Below are 21,233 nucleotides of genomic sequence, written 5' to 3'. Positions count from 1 at the left end.
GGAGGGGGCAGCGACGGAGAAGGCTCTGTCCCCTATGAACTGTACATGTCTGATATGACTGAACAAATATATGATATTATTATTAAAGCATTACTGTAAAAGCAGGAATTTACTATTATTAGGAAGTAATTAATATTTTCCTTATGGATTCATTGTTTTGTTTGTTCACATTTCCCGGGCCCAAAGTGACACATTCACCATTTCTGTTTTGTCCAAATCTAAAAATGATTAAAAAAGGTACGAGATACAAATCGTTTGTGAAGTTGGAACCATGAACGGTTTTATTGTATGTTATGTTAAAACCATGAGTGCACTCAAAAGTACAATATCTGCATAAAATGTAAAAGTAGAAGTAGTAGTAATACTGTATATGTAAAGTACCTCAAATGTAAAAACTACAGTACTTGAGTTAGTGTACTTATACATCCGATGGGAGATAACAATGAAACACGTCTTATTTCCCATCTCTTATCTACTGCAACGTTCAAACATTATCATCAACACATTGTGTGTGCAGCAGAGGACACGAACAGCTGTTTTCTAAAGCAGCCTGATGGAGCTGTGTGTGATCAGTTACACAGGATGTGCAGCTGTGTGTTCCTGCAGACGGAGGTTTCAGATCTGCTGCTCTGTGACCACTTCCTGTCTCTGCTCTCTGCACAACAACACCTCCACCTGCTGCACCACACACACACACACACACACACACACACACACACACACACACACACACACACACACACACACACTTCCTGCACACACACACTTCCTGTCATACTGACACTGTTTGAACTGAGGGACAACGTCTTTGTTCATCGAGAGAATGTAAACCGCCACGAGCTTGTCTCTTGTACAAAGTAAAAACAAAACATATGATCAGGATTGTCTTCACACTAATATCACGATGAAACTTCCTCAGTCCATAACTGACATTAACAAAGTTGTAAATAAATATCCCCAGTTTGCTGAAATGTTATGTTGAAATATGCAAATGAGACATTGATGCTAACTGTTGGTGAACTTAGGACGAATCTACAGAATCATAGAGACAACGTTTGTAAGAAAATGTGTGTTTTTAACTCTTTCTTTCCCCTATCTAAAAAAAGATGTTGAAGCAAAATCTTAAAAAATATAAAATCTTAAAATATAAAAGTTAGTTAATCAAGAGATTTTAAAACGTCATAAACGTCTCTCGCTTGTGCAAAGGGGAAAACATAGATATGACTTCAATTAAAAGACTTAAAAAAGTGAAATGATTTGATCAGAAAGATGTTACCATGCAGATTATGACCTCAGGCACCTCTCAGGTCGATCAATGGAAACACGTCAGACACAAAAGACATGTTTCCACCGGATGACACACGAGTGGCTTCTCAGAAAAGAGGCGAGCAGCTAAAAATACTTCACCCTGTCTGTGGAAAAAGTGATGTGTGAGATGTGAGGAGAGATGTGTGCACCATTTGGAGCAACTGACTTTAGATAAGACCTTAATCCATTCACGTTTAACACTTGAGTCTAAAGTTAGTGCATAAACTCTTGTGCTTCAGAAACATACTGTATGTAAACCTGATCATCATTTTAAGAACAGATCGTCGACGACATTAAAGGACCAATAAACAATATAGTTGACATACTTTTATTTGAAAGGAATTAAGCATCAAGTACATAACAACCAGAGACATAAAAGGTTTTCCTATTGCCATGCTAGCTTTAATATCGTCATAAGAATAATGTTGGTCTAATGGAAGCAGAATTTAATTTGCTTGGTTATATATAAAAATGCAAATATGCTGTGACATACAGAGCTTTGTGAATATAACCACATTAGGCTCCACAGATCCTTTTTACAGACGCAGACACGGAGCGGTCGGATCAGTGGCTCTGCTTTCCGGCTGAACTCTGCAACAGACAGAAAGGACACGTCGTCAGAACAGTGTTTTATTACTCGTTCATCCCCAAATGGAGATGTATGAAACCTGTTGATTTGTAAACAGCACCAGTATAATAGTGATGAGTTAGATCACATGTGTCAAACTCAAGGCCCGGGGGCCAAATCAGGCCCTTGGTGGATTAAATTCGGCCCGCAGGATAATTTCTAATTACTATTCGATCTGGCCCGCCGGTATATTGCACGCACACCTTCACTCAATCCTGAGGGTCTCCTCAGCTCAGAGCCTGACCCCAAACATTGATGAACTTGCACCCAAGATGAGATGCCAAGTATCTGAACTAGCATCACAGAGCAGCACACTGAGTTTCAATGGATGTTTCCTTCTGCACTTTTTTTCTCACGACAACAGGGCATGTTTGGTTTTTCTTTGAGGGAAATAGTTTTTTTGAAGCTGTTAAAAATGTAATCATAAGAAATGAATGCAGCTGATTATTTAATGTTGTTTTTATAGGCAATAATTTAAGCTTTGTTAGTTCTAGGTTTAATATGTGCAATAAGTTCATTTCAATAAGTTCAGCAAGAAACATTGAACCAGTCCGGCCCTCGACTAGTACCGATTTTTTAACACTGTGTATTTGAGTTTGACACCCCTGAGTTAGAGCTCACCTGCAGCCTCCACAGCAGGAAGGCCACGCCGGCGCCGTAGATGCTGCTCTTCACGATGAACACAACGTACGACAGTTTGGCCGCCTGGGTCGTCTTCAAGTATTTCTCTGCAGAAGATCAAACACTGACATTAGTGACATGTAGAGGAAACATCCAGTGGGGTTATAAGAGAGCAAATACATAAGGGCTGGGGAAATTGCTCCTGAGTGAATAATCCTAGACACAGACTCAAAGTTGTGTCTGGTATAATTAGGATTTCATAAAAGATCTCACTAAATACCAGTTTTTCATGCTTGTTGGGTACAATTTAAATTAAAAGAATCGCAAGTTTGTGAAATAAAAAGGCAGCTAGCCAAGCCTCATTTATATAACGGGCAGCATTTGTGAGAGAAAAAAAAACTGGAACTTGTTATTCTTGGAGTGGTGCACATTTGTTTGTTGTTCTAAAAATTGTTTATTTGTGCAAGTTAAGCACGAGTTAATATGAACTTTTGTCTTAGGTTTGCTTTTGTGTTTTCACATTACTTCAATTAGTTGATAAAACTTCTAATAATCTTTACACTTCACTCAGCTTCCATGTTATCATTTTCCACAACGCCTTATCAGCGCACTGGAGTAGGTCCTGAATATAGCTCTTCTGCGAACCCCTAAAAAACACACCAAATTGAATTTATTGATACATTGATGTTTCAAGAAATACAACATAATATATTCACCTCTTGTCATGACTCCTTCTTTACCTGATAAAAGAAATGATGGATTAGACGAGGACAGATGATCACTTTCCCTTAAATGAAACATTGAGATTTCCCAAATGAACTTACCTTCGACCCCAACCACCGTGTCTTCATAGTGGTTGGTTTGTGTCCCGTTGAAGAAGCTGACCCTGCAGGTGAACTTCCTGCCCGGTGTGAACCAGTCTGAGGCCGAGACCCTCAGCCTGCTGCTGATCCTGTAGGTCTTGTCTTCCCGCAGGGCGCTGCTGTCGGTGGCCACCCCGCTGCTTTCGGCCCCCCCCTGCCACCTGCCAGGACACACTGACGTGGTCCGGGTAGAATCCGCTGGCCACACACACCAGGGTCTTCCTCCTCTTATGGTCTTTCTGGTTCATGCACTCCTTTGTTGACGGAGGGAACACTTTGACTGTCGGTTTAGTGACAGCATGGTCTGGTTCTGCAGAGACAAAGGACCGACATCATTCTGTATTCATGGAGCCGACTGTTACAGGACTCAGCCTGTGTTTATGCGTCTTCTTAATTATTTGAATACATGCACCAAACACCAGGGCAAATTCCTTATAAGTGAAAACAAATTAGCATTAAACCTTATTCTGATTGACTAAATGTTAAGGTGTCAGAACCCTGGAGGTCTGCAGTGAGACACAAACATTTGTTCATCTAAAAACAACGTGGTTTCTGAGGGTTTTTCTACACAGATCTCCAGTTTCAGCTTTTGCATAACGTTTTAGTAAACAGTTAGTATGCAGTATTGCTCATGTGGACCATAATCACCATTTAGCTCAGTGTTTTTTGTACTAAAAGTTGTTACCCCCCCCCTCACTTCTTCACTAATACAAGTAAAGACGTTTAGTTTTGCAATTGAGAAAATGTTGCCTGTTGTAAATACTTTTAGTGCAAATGCATTTAACAGAACGAACACATGACAAAGCCTGGCGTTAGGACCAAAGGCTTACCGTACGACTTCGAGATATCATTTTGACAACACACCTACTCTGCATTCACTCAACAAAAATAATATTTTCTTTTTTTGCAGATTTAGGTTGAATGAAGCTCAGGAACAAACATTAATGCATATTCTTTAAAAATAATAGTCTTACCGAGCACTGTGAGTTTGGTGCCTCTGCCAAAGTAAGCAGGGTCGTAGTTGTTCACACAAAACAAGGCTTCAGGAAAACTGCTGCGCTGAAGCCTCGCTACTGTCTGTGCTGTTTTTACTTCAACTGTGTGCACAAACTCTCAAAGAAAAGCTTTGCCAAATGAAATCTAAACATTATCAACTGCTGATTTAAACTACTCAGGAGAATAAGATTAAAAAACTACTAAAACAAAGTTGTCCTGTTATATATTTTCATATATTACATCAATTTATTTGGCATCATTTTTCCTGTTTTAAGACGGTGAGTTTAGTTGCCGCTCCAGAGAAAGCTCCTGACTGAACTCAGAGCTGATCAGAAGTCGCCGTGAGAGAAATAATCTGGAGCTCAGCCAGAAGATTTACTGATGTGCTGTTTTACTGCTAAACAAAGACGAGGCTAGTTTTTTACAGCACAAACTAACTATTAACACGGTTTTAACGTACAGTTTTTTTCACAACTATCAAATGAAATTCCTACTTAACATATTTGTATCATTGCCTATTATTTTAAAGTCAAATTAAAGTGCTCTGAGAGACGTTTCTCCTGCAGCGTTTCTTACCTAAAACAGTGAGTTTAGTCCCAGCTCCAAAGTAAGCCTCGGAGTATGAGCACAGAGACTTTCCACTGTCACAAAAACTCTCCCTGGTGTCTCTCTGTCTCACTCCCTTTCACTTGTTTCTCTGACATGTGAACACTTTGACTTTAACATACTCTACTGTGCTAAAGAGAAAACATTCCTAAATTAACTTTCACCCCTAAAACATCAACAAACTTGCTTTAGGAATAATTACGAATCTATCGAACAAAATGTAATAAACTTTTAACATTTTCTTACCTAAGACTGTTAGCTTAGTTCCTCCACCAAAGTAAGCCTCTGAGCTCTGGGTCACAGTGAACCTGATCAGTGTCTAAAACTGCTCCACATGCTGCTCTACTCAAATATAGTATTATTATCTAGTATTATATCTAGTATTATTATCTATTATTATTTATAATAAATGCACCTTTCTTGTAATCTAAAAACCAACAGCTCCTGCCTCACACGCTGTCGTTTTTTACACAATGTATGCAATTCAAAACGGTCTCTCAGTGACCAACCTGTCAGGCTTTTGAATGTTTTACTAAGTTAATGTTTGAAAGAAACGTAGAGCTTTTACTCACCGAGAACAGTCAGTTTAGTTCCCTGCCCGAAATAAGCCTCGTACTGACACAGCGTTTGAGCTCGAGAACAAAAAGCTCTGAGCAACTTAAACTTTAAAACATTTAAAGATTTCCAGTACAGTATGATTATTAAATTACCACACCATGAACAGCACTTTGAACATTTCCCATCTCATCATAGACTTTATATACAATATATATATTATGTCTTACCTAAAACAGTTAGCTTAGTTCCTCCACCGAAGTAAGCTTCACTAAAACCAGTGTCACAGTGAACCTGATCCGTGTCTAAAACTGCAGAACACTCTGCTTTTAGATGAAGTTACCTTTAAAACTACTTTACCGTGTTAACATTGTTATTTCTTAATTTTTTTTACTGCATTGCACTCAAGTTTTTAATTGTAACACACAACTTATGAACGTAGAGCTCTTACTCACCGAGGACAGTCAGTTTAGTTCCCTGTCCGAAATAGGCTTCGTAATTGGCACAGAGCTGAAGCTTGATATCAAAAAGCTCTGAGCACAACTCGGACTATAAAAACCCAAATACTTTGCTTAATGCACCGAGTTATTTACAAAACTTTACTAAATACATGTGAGCCATCCTTACCCAAAACAGTCAGTTTGGTTCCTTTTCCAAAGTAAGCCTCGCTTGCTGTGTCACAGTGCAGAAACACTGAGCATCAAACTATTTCTCTATCAGAATTATCTTTGGAAAGTTTTTACTGATACTTCCGTTCATAATGGAACTTTAAAGCACTATAAGATTAATCAAAACGCAGTAATAAAGTTAAATATTTACCTAAAACTGTCAGTTTGGTTCCTTTTCCAAAGTAGGCCTCGTTTCCCAAGTCACAGTGCAGAAATACTGAGCATGAAACTCTCAAGTATTTCTCTAGAACTATCTTTACTGATAACTCTGTTTGAAATAATATTTTAAGGAAATGTGACATTTACCAAAACATAGTGTTAGTGAAATATTTACCTAAAACTGTGAGTCTGGTTCCTTGTCCAAAGTAAGCAGGTTGAGTGTTGCTCACAGTGTTCTCCCTTCAGGTCAATATATAGACTCTTTCACAACAACAGTTTTTTCCTTCATCCTCATGCACACGTATACTTTGTAAAGTTTGTAGCATGACACTGAAGCAGGGAGAGAAGCTACTTACCTAAAACAGTGACTTTCGTTCCCTTTCCAAAGTAAGCTTCAGCTCCAGAGTCACACTGAGAGTCTCCTCTACCAAAAAGTCTCCAAACTCTCCAGAATCAGCATGTTGAGACTCAGAGTGATAATCCAGAGGAGGAGGAAGGCAGACATGCAGGACAGGATTCATAATGTCATAAAGTTCAAGGTTTCTGTCGAGACGAGAAAGAGAGGCATCCAAATGCTTCACATATAAATAATAAGATAATTATTATATAAAACTGTCCACATGAATTGTCTTTGTACTGCCAAAGTGTGCAGTGAGTTTGAACCCTTGATATCCGTCCTGTCCCCCCCCCCCCCCCCCCACAGGGAGCCTGCAGCAGGAACACGGGCTGTTAATGGAGGAGGTTTTTGTACAGCGGCTCTATAGGATTGTATCACCGTGGCCCCCTGTCCCCACGGTGAAAAAGCATCAGACAAAAACCTGAAGTCTCTCTGCTTCTCTCCCCCCACCCTCCCCCCAGCGCCTCCATATCTCAGCCTCCATCTCTCTGTGTGGTGCGAGTGTGTGTGTGTGTGTGTGTGTGTGTGTGTGTTTGTCTACTGCTGCTATTTCTGTGACAGCTAAGAAAAGAAGAAGGAGGAAGGAGAAGGGAGAGAGGTGTTTGTGTTCAGAGGGAGGGACATCTCTGCTGCCCACCTCTTCATCCTGAAGCGTCAGAGACACGTCACTGAGACACACACACAGATGTGATGTCACTGAGATAAACACATTCACCTATAATGTGAAATATTTCGCTTGTTTTGATGAATTCATAGATAATTGTTATATAAACCAGCTGTATGTGACATCTTAGCATCTTTAAGATCATAATGTTTTGCTTTTTCATCTCTGCTCTCAGCGGGGCGGTAAAAAAAACCTGGATAAATGCAAAGTGTGCGACTAGCTCTTAAAAGTGTAGCTGAACAAACGGATCGTTTCCGTGGATGAAACCGAAACAGAAAAGTGAATATTAAATAATCTTTTATTTTGCAAATGAATGCAAATGTTGCTCCGTCTGTCGCAGCTGGATGTGTAAACGTGTGTTCTGCCCCCCAGTGGTCAAAACATCTGTCAACATCTGCAAGATTACCAAGTTAAGTATAAGTTGTATGAGCTGTATAATATTATGATTTGACACAACATTTATTTTGTAATGGAAATATATAATTTATTGAATACCTTTCTAACAATATTGTGACCATGCATCATTAACCAAAATGTGTTTATAAAATCACAACACTAAACATCATTGTACACTCTATTATTCTTATGAAATCAAATCAAAAATTCTATTAATATGTAACAAATATATTCCATTTCAGAGCAGAAGAAACAGCCTTCAAGGGTCAACTCTGCACATCAATTGATTGGTCAGCCGGCTGTCCGGTTATCACCACCACCTCCTGGTGACGGCCACATGGTCTGAGGGGTCGTGGGCGGCCCCATGGTCTGAGGGGTCGTGGGCGGCATGGTTATAGGGGCTGTAGATCTCACTTAAAAGAATAAAAAAGAGATAAAAAAGCTGCTTCATATCACCAAGTAGAATACACTTATATTATATAATTACATACATAATTCATGCATACATTGTTTAACCTTTTATCACCCACTGCACAGTTTGCTGGACATTAGCACTAAACAGAACTGCTTGTACACTGAAGTGTTACATATGAACCTGTAATATATGTACCAATAAACTGTATTATAAGACACGTGATCAAACGTTTGTAATTTTTTTAAAGTAGTCCAGTTTGTGCAAACACTTCAATGCAGTCAAGCATTCAATGAAAATATTTATGTCCACATTTCAAAGGGATTAATGATCGTCATATTTGAACAATTTGGTGAATATACCCCAAAAGCCAAAAAGATTACTCTGTGGACTAAATCATTACATTAATACAGTGTAAAATGTACAATAATACAGTCATCATATGTCTTGTTCCTCTGGGGATACATTCACTTAATCTTAAAAGAATGTTATATATAACAGAGAAAAAAGTTCAGACTTACGGTTGTTGTTCATATTGTAAATCAGCCCTCCAAGTAGCATAATACACAGCAACACAAGACCCACTGTAGTAATCCTGAGGAAAACTAGTCAGAGGAAAATAAAATGTTATTATAATTGACCAGTATGATAGTGTTCCTGTTCATGAAATTTTGTATTTATATTAATTGAAGTATACCTTACCTAATTGAGATACCCTTAATCCTCCATTCATTGGAGGGCGTCTGATAGTGATGTATCTGTCGGTAAGAGGAATGGAAGGTGGAGCAGTGGTCGGGCTTCTGGTGTTTTGATGCGGTTTGACAATTACAGGTTTCTCTTTTTTCAACTCTTCTCTCTTCTGTCCTCTTGAATCTGGGCCTGAGTCATGCTGGCTTGAATCCTCTTTTCCGTTAAAACCAACAACAGGTGTTTCTCCATTTTCATAAATGTCTAGTTCCAACCATTCATCTGCATCCATTGTCATGTATTCATCGAAAGCGGTGTCTGCTGTTTCAGGCCCCTCGTTTGTTAGTTGCATCTCCATCTAATGTTGTAGTATGTATGCACAGAAGACCTCACAGAACAGATAGCTGTGGATATACTAACACATTTTGAGACCAATTTGAATGAGATTCATTGGAAAGAATGACACAGAACTGTCACCTGCCTAAAGAAAACTCTTCCTCTTTCCACCCTTATCTTATGACCATGATTTACATTTGTAATAGACCCGATCACCAGGGGAGAAAGGGAAAATGCATGATTCAACTTTTTGGCAATTATTTTGGGTAAATAGGAGGCTTGTTTATAATCTGAAATAGTTGGATAAATACAAATATTAATAGATGATTAAAAACACTTTAAAAACCATACACACTTGCACAATATAGGTTGTACATGCTACACATTGATAATATTAGCTGGAAAATATGTAATGAAAGAAAAAGAAAATACATTGGAACAGCCATAAAGGCATGGAGATGATTTGCCTTCAATTTGTATAAAGAAAATATGTCAGCATGGTCGATCTAGGTGTTGATAAGAAGCAGGGCCGTCCCTCCCTACAGGCCGATCATGCAGACTGCGTGGGGCCTCACCTTGCGGAGGGGGCCTCATCTTGCAGAGGGTGCCTCAACTGAGCCGAAAATGCGGCGCACCTATGCGCTTATGCCGCGCAATTAGTGTGGCGCTCGCGACACAGAGGGCCTCATCATATAATTTTGCCTCATGTTGGCCAGGGACAGCCCTGATAAGATATAGATTAGGTTTCATAAGTTAAAATATCCTTGTAGTTACTGTAATGATTGTATGTAAATGAGACCTACAGTATTCACATGACATGGCTATCTTTATAGTCGGGTTGTTACCAGAGGTGGGAGAAGTACTTATATATTGTACTTGAGTAAAAGTAGAAGTACTCAGATCTTGTACTTGAGTAGAAGTAGAAGTACTCAGATCTTGTACTTGAGTAGAAGTGCTCAGATCTTGTACTTGAGTAAAAGTAGAAGTAATCAGATCTTGTACTTGAGTAGAAGTAGAAGTACTCAGATCTTGTACTTGAGTGAAAGTAGAAGTACTCAGATCTTGTACTTGAGTAGAAGTACTCAGATCTTGTACTTGAGTAAAAGTAGAAGTAATCAGATCTTGTACTTGAGTTAAAGTAGAAGTACTCAGATCTTGTACTTGAGTGAAAGTAGAAGTACTCAGATCTTGTACTTGAGTAAAAGTAGAAGTACTCAGATCTTGTACTTGAGTAAAAGTAGAAGTACTCAGATCTTGTACTTGAGTAAAAGTAGAAGTACTCAGATCTTGTACTTGAGTAAAAGGACTCAGATCTTGTACTTGAGTAAAAGTAGAAGTAATCAGAGTGTAGGAATACTCTGTTACAGTAAAAGTCCTGCATTCAAAATGTTACTTAAGTAAAAGTAGAAAAGTATCTCTGTCCTTTTATTAATATCTTTCATTTTCAAGAAAGAAATCCGCAGGTTTTTCTATATTATCGCCCTGAGGGGAGCAGGGAGGAGGTTATGTTTTTAATTTTTAATTCATACATGACATTCACAGTTTTTAACTTTAATATAAATACCACCATATTCAGACCACTTCATAAATGTGTTGCTCAGTTTAAAAACATTTAAAAGTCATTACAGCCCAGATAAACTACCCGGTCTCAGTGTAGTCCCACACGCACCCTGCAGAGGTCAGTGTGTGCAAACCTCTGGAACCTCTCTCATCTTTCCCTCCTGGCTGCACACACACTTAAACCTTATACTAAAGTGCAGCCCTGAGCCCAGAGGGACTCAGAGGAGACTCTGTACAGAGCACTCATGTTGTAGGAAGGTTCAAATCCTCCAGTATTAACACCTGCTGACTTATCAAACACCATCAGCTCTGTGGCTTTGTGGACTTCCTGTTCATTTAATAATCTACTCACTTTTTCATCTTTTTTATAGGTTTTGGAGGAAATTGCTGACATCTCTGCGCATGTGTCCTCCTTTTTAAGGACATGCATGGACACTGACAAAGAACAGGCATTAGTTAAAAACTTCATTAGAGCTAAAATAGAATAGAGACCTTTGTTGTCCAATAATGTGTGTACATTTGGCTTTGGCTTCACAGATATACATACACGGTAACACATCCTCTGCCATGCGTTAGACTAAAGATGACACTTTCTACATAAATGAAAGCCAACCATTGTACCATCGTGTGTCTTACCCTACTTTCAGATCTGAATAATGTCTTCATTTTCTTTGGTACCATTTCAGTACAAAACCAGATAAGCCCAGCTCCAGCTGCAGCGGCCTGTTATCTGTACGGGTTTCTGCTCTGAGTGCAGCACTGTGTTTGGCAGCACAGTAGTAAGTGCTGCTGTCGTTCAGCTGCAGCCCACTGATGTGCAGAGAGAAGATGTTTTTGGACGAATCGATAGAGGACACTAAGTTCCCTGCAGCCTGGTCGTACTCTTTAGTGAGGAACAGCAGTGCAGCTCCAGGGCGGTCCTGCCGGTACCAGAGCATGGTGTTGCTGCTCATACCCAGCCCATCACCCATCCTGCACTCAAAGGTCACATTCGACCCAGGCTGGGACATCTGATCTCCAGACTGAAGGACCATCGCAGTGAGACCTGCAGCACATGGAGGGTGACGTGTTATTGACGAACTTAAACAAAAGTATACGATGTGTGAATGCGAGAGAGGTAAACCCACCTGAGTGTAAAAGAAGCGACAAGTGAAGGACTGTGAGAAACATTTCAGTGTCATCGATGAGCCTTCCTCCAGCTGAATGAGGCTCACATCACTGCTCAGCACACACACACACACACACACACACACACACACACACACACACACACACACACACACACACACACACACACACACACACACACACACACACACACACACACACACACACCAGAAGGTCACATGATCACATAATTAAATATGAATCATCATTCACTGATAAGGAGTTCTTCTGTCCTTTTTATTTTTAAGGTGGATGTTGTCAGAACTTTGCGGTGTTATTCAATCAATACATTTGATTTTTTTTTTACCATTTAACATCATAGAAATAAAAACCAATGGTTAAATTACAACATTTTCAAAATCATTTTTTCTGTGAATTGTCAAATGAATTGCAGTCTCTTAATTAATCCATGATTGACACCTGCTGACCCTTGCTGGAACGTGATTGGTCAATCAAGTCGTTTTATGTCGCATTTCATGAAACCAGTTCACTGCCAACAGTTCATTATTTCCTGTTTTAGGGACGCCATGAACTACAGTTTACTCTGCTCGGAGCTGCTCCTGTTGCTAGGCTACGGATTGGCGGTTGGTCCTCCTCACATCAACGGTTGGACACTTGAAGACTGAACTTAGGTTTCCTGTCCTTTTGTGACTCTTCCTAAGGACTTAACTCCTCTCTACAATGCTGGAAGATACTGCTTACATCGACCAAGGTAAGACTTTTGTTTGCTATGCTAAATATGTAACCTTAGTTGATTTGTAAGCTTTGTTTACATTGTGTATGTATGCTAGGCTAGGCTAGGCTAGCGTATGGCTAAGCTAACGGTCTAGTTAGCTAACTTCCTGCTCTGCCGCTGAGTTGTGTTTCATGTTCTGATGTTGGCTGCTGAGTTGTGATGGCTGTGAGATTGTTGACACTGATGAACATTATCTTTCATTTGGGTTGGATGGTTTGGTGAAAGCTAAATAATCATCTGTACATTAGGGCTGCTCAATTAATCGTTTTTAATCGCAATTACGATTTTGGCTTGCAACGATTATGAAAACAACATAATCGAAATAAAACGATTTTTTTTAAATGTATGTTTAAATTTATTTTATTTTTTATTATTGTTTTTTCAGTTGAATTATACTTAAAGTTCAGGGTAATCAACTGTTAAAAACATACTGTTCACATTTTTTTTTTCAATAAATGGATGTTTTCAAAGTAAATGGATAATCGTTTTTAATAATCGTGATATCAATTATTGACCCAAATAATCGAGATTATGATTTTTGCCATAATCGAGCAGCCCTACTGTACATGCATGCAGTGGTGTAAAGTAGATTTACTCAAGTACTGGACTTAAGTTCAGGTACTTATTTAATACCTTTAATCAACTTTAATCAGACTTTAGTTCCACCTGGAGTAAATTCACAAGCTACCCTGCAGTATACAAAGTCATTCAAACTAGCTGCACCTTTACCAGCTTTGAGAACACTTTAATGATCAATCATTATAAAACATATCATATATATTATTCTGAAATGGACCAATCTGCACAATGACTACTTTCACTTTTGCTACTTTAAGTTTCATATTTATTGCGATATATTGTAGTGCAATGCACATCATTTTACATACATTACCTTCTTATTTGTTTTTTTCTTTTCTTTTTTATGTTCAGCTATGTCTTGTAAAAAACAACATTGTAGAATTTGTCTATATCTGTTCAGCCCAATGTCTTAATATTATGATCTCTCTGCATGCAGATATAGGCAGTGTCAGGATCTTGAACATAAACACACCAGAGAAAAATGAGAGCAGGGTTTTAGTGAGGGAGAGGCATTAAACCACATCACTGTGTACTGGCAGCGCAGAAATACACAGCCGAGTCTGATAGATTTAGACTTTGAATAATCAGAGCTCCTCTCAGCTTGTCTGGTCTTGTTATCTCAAACCGCTTTTCAAACTCCTTCTCATAGCTGGGATCACTACCAGAGTAGCTGTATCCAATTAATTTCATCAGACCTCTCTCTGTTTGTTGGTACCACAGCATTACATTCATGCCGTTATCATTGTGACTGCATTTAATTTCTTCCCTGGCTTTGTCGTTGACTATTCTGGGATGAGTCGGCTCAAACTCCACACTCTCAGCTCCATCTGTGGGGAAAACAATAGCAAATAGAGAAGCTGCTTTTAAAAAAACATCACTATAATCGCTGTAAAAATACACTTTGAAATAGCTATTTTTGCAGTTAATTACATAACATTAGGGCTGCAACTAATTATACATTTCATTTTCGTTTAAACCACAGATTAATTTCTCGAATAATCTTTTGGTCTATTAAATGTCAGTAAATAGTGAAACATGTCCAATCCAAGTTTCTCAAAGTCCAAGATGATGTCTTTAAAGGTCTTGTTCCCTCAGTCCAAAACACATAGGTGTTCACTGTACTTAATGAACAGCCATGTGTTATATTGTTGCATCGAAAGTTACTCAAATAATAGTTACATTACATGATAGTGAGATGAGAAGCAATGCGATGACAGCTGGAGACATGGTCCAGGTTCTCTGTGCTGCAGGAGGAACTGTCTTCACTGAGAGTCTGTATGAAGAGACCATGTGAGAGAGTTTTAGTGAGGGAGTGGCTCTAAACCACATCACTGTGTACCCTGGCAGCGCAGAAATACACAGCCGAGTCTGATCGATTCACACTGGGAATAATCAGAGCTCCTCTCATCTTGTCTTGTCTTGTTATTTTAAATCCATTTTCAAACTCCTTCTCATAGTTGGGCTCACTGCCATAGCTGTATCCAATTAATTTCAGACCTCTCTCAGTTTGTTGGTACCAGAGCATTACATCCAGGTTGCCATCATTGTGACTACATTTAATTTCTACCCTGGCTTTGTCGTTGACTATTTTTGGATGAGTTGGCTCAAACTCCACACTCTCAGCTCCATCTGTGGGGAAAACACAGAATAAAAATGTAGTTAATACAGAAGTGACGTGTAAAACATTCTTAAAAATTGTACTGTCAAGAAATCTTCAAATTTAAATAGTTACTTAGGCAGTAAATTGCATTTCCAATCAATCTGCTGATTACTCTCTTAATTAATATTTTGGTCTATAATATAGAAAAATGTCCATCCAAGTTTCTCGAAGTCCAAGAATATGTCATTAAATGTCTTGTTTCCTCATCCAAAGCACATAGATGTTCACTATATATAATGAACAGCACTGTGGGATATTCCTGCATGAAAAGTTCCTTTAATGATAAATTGGTCATCATAGTTACATTACATGATAGTGAGAGGAGAAGCAATGCAATCACAGCTGGAGACATGGTCCAGGTTCTCTGTGCTGCAGGAGGAACTGTCTTCACTGAGAGTCTGTATGCAGAGACCATGTGAGAGAGTTTTAGTGAGGGAGTGGCTCTAAACCACATCACTGTGTACTGGCAGCGCAGAAATACACAGCCGAGTCTGATGGAGTCACACTGGGAATAATCAGAGCTCCTCTCAGGATGCCTTCTCTTGTTATCTCAAATCCATTTTCAAACTCCTTCTCATAGTTGGGCTCACTGCCATAGCTGTATCCAATGAAATTCATCAGACCTCTCTCTGTTTGTTGGTACCAGAGCATTCTAACCAGATTGGTATCATTATGACTGCATTTAATTTCTACCCTGGCTTTGTCGTTGACAATTTTTGGATGAGTTGGCTCAAACTCCACACTCTCAGCTCCATCTGTGGGGAAAACACAGAATCAAAAAGTAGTTGATACAGAACAAACTGTGAAAACGCATTCTTAGAAATAGCTTTTTCTGCAGCATATATTTTTTTTACATGAAAGCAAGAAGAGGAGAAATGCTATCACAGCTGGAGACATCCTTCAGGTTTGTGCTGTAGCAGGAGAAACACTGCTGCCTCTGATGGTGTGTAGAGACACGCCTCCTGTGAGAAACATTTCAGTGTCATCGATGAGCCTTCCTCCAGCTGAATGAGGCTCACATCACTGCTCAGCACACACACACACACACACACACACACACACACACACACACACACACACACACACACACACACACACACACACACACACACACACACACACACACACACACACACACACACACACACACACACACACACACACACACACACACACACCAGAAGGTCTTATGAAAAAACTCTCAAAATCATTTTACTGTGAATTCAATTGACAAATGAATTGCAGTGAATTCTCGCTTAATTAATCCATGACTGACACCTGCTGACCCTTGCTGGAACGTGATTGGTCAATCAAGTCGTTTTAAACTGACGTCTCCCTGCCCACTTTGTTAAGTTTCCCAGCTGAAGGTGTTGACCGTTAAACTCCTCACTAGGTCAACTTAGGTTTTCATTGTTTTTTTACGTCAACAAAAACCCGTTTAAACAGTTACTACAGTTTATGTCGCATTTCATGAAACCAGTTCACTGCCAACAGTTCATTATTTCCTGTTTTAGGGACGCCATGAACTACAGTTTACTCTGCTCGGAGCTGCTGTTGCTAGGCTACGGATTGGCCGTTGGTCCACCTCACATCAACGGTTGGACACTTGAAGACTGAACTTGGGTTTCCTGTCCTTTTGTGACTCTTCCTAAGGACTTAACTCCTCTCTAAAATGCTGGAAGATACTGCTTACATCGACCAAGGTAAGACTTTAGTTTGTTGTGCTAAATATGTAACCTTAGTTGATTTGTAAGCTTTGTTTACATTGTGTATGTACCTAGGCTAGGCTAGCGTATGGCTAAGCTAACGGTCTAGTTAGCTAACTTCCTGCTCTGCCGCTGAGTTGTGGTTCATGTTCTGATGTTGGCTGCTGAGTTGTGATGGCTGTGAGATTGTTGACACTGATGAACATTATGTTTCATTTGGGTTGGATGCTGATGGTTTGGTGAAAGCTAAATAATCATCTGTACATGTAGTGGTGTAAAGTAACTAAGTAGATTTACTCAAGTACTGGACTTAAGTACAATTTCCAGGTACTTATTTAAAACCTTTAATCAACTCTTAAATCAGACTTTAGTTCCACCTGAGTAAATTCACAAGCTACTGTACCCTGCAGTATACAAAGTCATTAAAACTAGCTGCCTTTACCAGCTTTGATAACACTTTAATACATCAATAATTATAAAACATATTATATATTATTCTGAAATGGACCAATCTGCACAATGACTACTTTTACTGTCGCTACTTTAAGTTTCATATTTATTGCTATATATTGTAGTGCAATGCACATCATTTTACATACGTTACCTTCTTATTTGTTTTTTAATTTTATTTTATGTTCAGCTATGTCTACAACATTGTAGAATTTGCCTATATCTGTTCAGCCCAATGTCCTTAACATTATGATCTCTCTGTGCATGCTGAGATCTGTTAGGCAGTCTCAGGATCTTGAACATGAACACACCAGAGAAAAATGAGAGCAGGGTTTTAGTGAGGGAGAGGCATTAAACCACATCACTGTGTACTGGCAGCGCAGAAATACACAGCCGAGTCTGATAGATTTAGACTTTTAATAATCAGAGCTCCTCTCATTGTGTCTTCTCTTGTTATCTCAAACCGCTTTTCAAACTCCTTCTCATAGCTGGGATCACTACCGTAGCTGTATCCAATGAATTTCATCAGACCTCTCTCTGTTTGTTGGTACCACAGCATTACATTCATGCCGTTATCATTGTGACTGCATTTAATTTCTTCCCTGGCTTTGTCGTTGACTATTCTGGGATGAGTCGGGTCAAACTCCACACTCTCAGCTCCATCTGTGGGGAAAACAATAGCAAATAGAGAAGCTGCTTTTAAAAAAACATCACTATAATCGCTGTAAAAATACACTTTGAAATAGCTATTTTTGCAGTTAATTACATAACATTAGGGCTGCAACTTATCATACATTTCATTTTCGTTTAAACCGCAGATACAGTTCTCGAATAATCTTTTGGTTTATTAAATGTCAGTAAATAGTGAAACATGTCCAATCCAAGTTTCTCAAAGTCCAAGATTATGTCTTTAAAGGTCTTGTTTCCTCAGTCCAAAACACATAGGTGTTCACTGTACTTAATGAACAGCCATGTGTGATATTGTTGCATCGAAAGTTACTCAAATAATAGTTACATTACATGATAGTGAGATGAGAAGCAATGTGATGACAGCTGGAGACATGGTCCAGGTTCTCTGTGCTGCAGGAGGAACTGTCTTCACTGAGAGTCTGTATGCAGAGACCATGTGAGAGAGTTTTAGTGAGGGAGTGGCTCCAAACCACATCACTGTGTACTCTGGCAGCGCAGAAATACACAGCCGAGTCTGATGGAGTCACACTGGGAATAATCAGAGCTCCTCTCAGGATGTCTTCTCTTGTTATCTCAAATCCATTTTCAAACTCCTTCTCATAGTTGGGCTCACTGCCAGTATAGCTGTATCCAATTAAATTCATCAGACCTCTCTCAGTTTTTTGATACCAGAGCATTATATCCAGGTTGCCATCATTGTGACTGCATTTAATTTCTACCCTGGCTTTCTCGTTGTATATTTTTGGATGAGTTGGCTCAAACTCCACACTCTCAGCTCCATCTGCCGAGAAAACACAGAATAAAAAAGTAGTTAATACAGAAGCGACGGTGTAAAACATTCTTAAAAATTGTACTGTCAAGAAATCTTCAAATTTAAATAGTTACTTAGGCAGTAAATTGCATTTCCAATCAATCTCCTGATTACTCTCTTAATTAATATTTTGGTCTATAATATAGAAAAATGTCCATCCAAGTTTCTCGAAGTCCAAGAATATGTCATTAAATGTCTTGTTTCCTCATCCAAAGCACATAGATGTTCACTATATATAATGAACAGCACTGTGGGATATTCCTGCATGAAAAGTTCCTTTAATGATAAATTGATCATCATAATAGTTGCATTACATGATAGTGAGAGGAGAAGCAATGCGATCACAGCTGGAGACATGGTCCAGGTTCTCTGTGCTGCAGGAGGAACTGTCTTCACTGAGAGTCTGTATGCAGAGACCATGTGAGAGAGTTTTAGTGAGGGAGTGGCTCTAAACCACATCACTGTGTACTGGCAGCGCAGAAATACACAGCCGAGTCTGATGGAGTCACACTGGGAATAATCAGAGCTCCTCTCAGGATGTCTTCTCTTGTTATCTCAAATCCATTTTCAAACTCCTTCTCATAGTTCGGCTCTATACCAGAGTAGCCATATCCAATTAAATTCATCAGACCTCTCTCAGTTTGTTGGTACCAGAGCATTACATCCAGGTTGCCATCATTGTGACTACATTTAATTTCTACCCTGGCTTTGTCGTTGACTATTTTTGGATGAGTTGGCTCAAACTCCACACTCTCAGCTCCATCTGTGGGGAAAACACAGAATAAAAATGTAGTTAATACAGAAGCGACGGTGTAAAACATTCTTAAAAATTGTACTGTCAAGAAATCTTCAAATTTAAATAGTTACTTAGGCAGTAAATTGCATTTCCAATCAATCTGCTGATTACTCTCTTAATTAATATTTTGGTCTATAATATAGAAAAATGTCCATCCAAGTTCTCGAAGTCCAAGAATATGTCATTAAATGTCTTGTTTCCTCATCCAAAGCACATAGATGTTCACTATATATAATGAACAGCACTGTGGGATATTCCTGCATGAAAAGTTCCTTTTAATGATAAATTGATCATCATAATAGTTGCATTACATGATAGTGAGAGGAGAAGCAATGCAATGACAGCTGGAGACATGGTGCAGGTTCTCTGTGCTGCAGGAGGAACTGTCTTCACTGAGAGTCTGTATGCAGAGACCATGTGAGAGAGTTTTAGTGAGGGAGTGGCTCTAAACCACATCACTGTGTACTGGCAGCGCAGAAATACACAGCCGAGTCTGATGGAGTCACACTGGGAATAATCAGAGCTCCTCTCAGGATGCCTTCTCTTGTTATCTCAAATCCATTTTCAAACTCCTTCTCATAGATGGGCTCACTGCCAGTATAGCTGTATCCAATGAAATTCATCAGACCTCTCTCTGTTTGTTGGTACCAGAGCATTCTAACCAGATTGGTATCATTGTGACTGCATTTAATTTCTACCCTGGCTTTGTCGTTGACAATCTTTGGATGAGTTGGCTCAAACTCCACACTCTCAGCTCCATCTGTGGGGAAAACACAGAATCAAAAAGTAGTTGATACAGAACAAACTGTGAAAACGCATTCTTAGAAATAGCTTTTTCTGCAGCATATTTTTTTTTTTACATGAAAGCAAGAAGAGGATAAATGCTATCACAGCTGGAGACATCCTTCAGGGTTGTGCTGTAGCAGGAGAAACACTGCTGCCTCTGATGGTGTGTAGAGACACCGCCTCCTGTGAAAATACACAGATCTCGTGTTCAGGAAAGAGAGGAGGGTTTTGGTAAGGGAGTGGCATTCACCACATCACTGTGTACTGGCAGCGCAGAAATACACAGCCGAGTCTGACAGGTTTGCTGAGCGTATAATCAGAGCTCCGCTCAGCGTGCCTTCTCTCGTCAGCTCAAACTCTTTTTCAAACTGACCCTCGTAGGTTTGGCCGGTTGCATATCCATACCCAATGAGGGTCATAGAGAGACTGTCTTTTCTCTGCTGATACCAGAGCATTATGGCAAGGGAAGAATCATCATGGCTGCATTTAATCTGGACCTCAGTGCTCTCCTTCACTACCTGAGCAGGAGATTGTTTAAATGTAGCAGCGCTCGCCTGACCTGTGGAGTAAACAGATTTTAGTTTACACTCATATTGAAGCAACCGACCAGAAGATAATACGTTATTTATAGCTTTCAAACACTAGTTTCATATTCAGGTTGAGATACAAAGTCTTACATGGAAACCAGATGAAGAGTAACCAGAATGTGTGCACATGTGGAGACATGGTGAGGCACTGATGTGAGGAGGAAGAGGGGAGGCTTTGTGCTCGTTCATCATCATCATCATCTTCATCATAAAGCCTCATGCCACGTGCTGTGCCTCCACCTGTTGGTTCAATTTAAACATCTTTCTTTATGCTTTACATTCACACGTGCATAATTCAATTGGGACTGCATCTCTGTAAATATTTACAGAAGTTATATAGGTTTTTTTAATAGTATTTTTAATATTTGTAACCCAGTTCCTCTATACACATTTTTATTCAGACACATTT

General features: G+C 39.3%; 1 protein-coding gene and 1 gene segment (V, D, J or C); both read right to left on the bottom strand.

Moving 5' to 3' along the window:
* Nucleotides 1-1,622: 1,622 nt before the first annotated feature.
* On the bottom strand, nt 1,623-21,059 carry LOC117493846 (M1-specific T cell receptor beta chain-like). The gene is given in 9 exon segments (XM_034144414.1): nt 1,623-1,899; nt 2,558-2,664; nt 3,274-3,297; nt 3,382-3,577; nt 3,579-3,730; nt 6,580-6,629; nt 20,385-20,394; nt 20,503-20,796; nt 20,915-21,059. Coding segments are annotated over 9 exon segments (990 nt in total). The 5' UTR covers nt 21,045-21,059; the 3' UTR covers nt 1,623-1,872.
* On the bottom strand, nt 17,230-19,853 carry LOC117493838. The segment is given in 4 exon segments: nt 17,230-17,817; nt 18,175-18,625; nt 18,970-19,418; nt 19,763-19,853. Coding segments are annotated over 3 exon segments (606 nt in total).
* Nucleotides 21,060-21,233: the final 174 nt, after the last annotated feature.

The sequence above is a fragment of the Trematomus bernacchii genome, unplaced genomic scaffold, assembly GCF_902827165.1.
Source record: "Trematomus bernacchii unplaced genomic scaffold, fTreBer1.1, whole genome shotgun sequence".
Lineage (NCBI taxonomy): Eukaryota > Metazoa > Chordata > Actinopteri > Perciformes > Nototheniidae > Trematomus > Trematomus bernacchii.
Note: the sequence above shows the minus strand (reverse complement) of the source record. Positions and strands in the feature narration are given on the sequence as shown.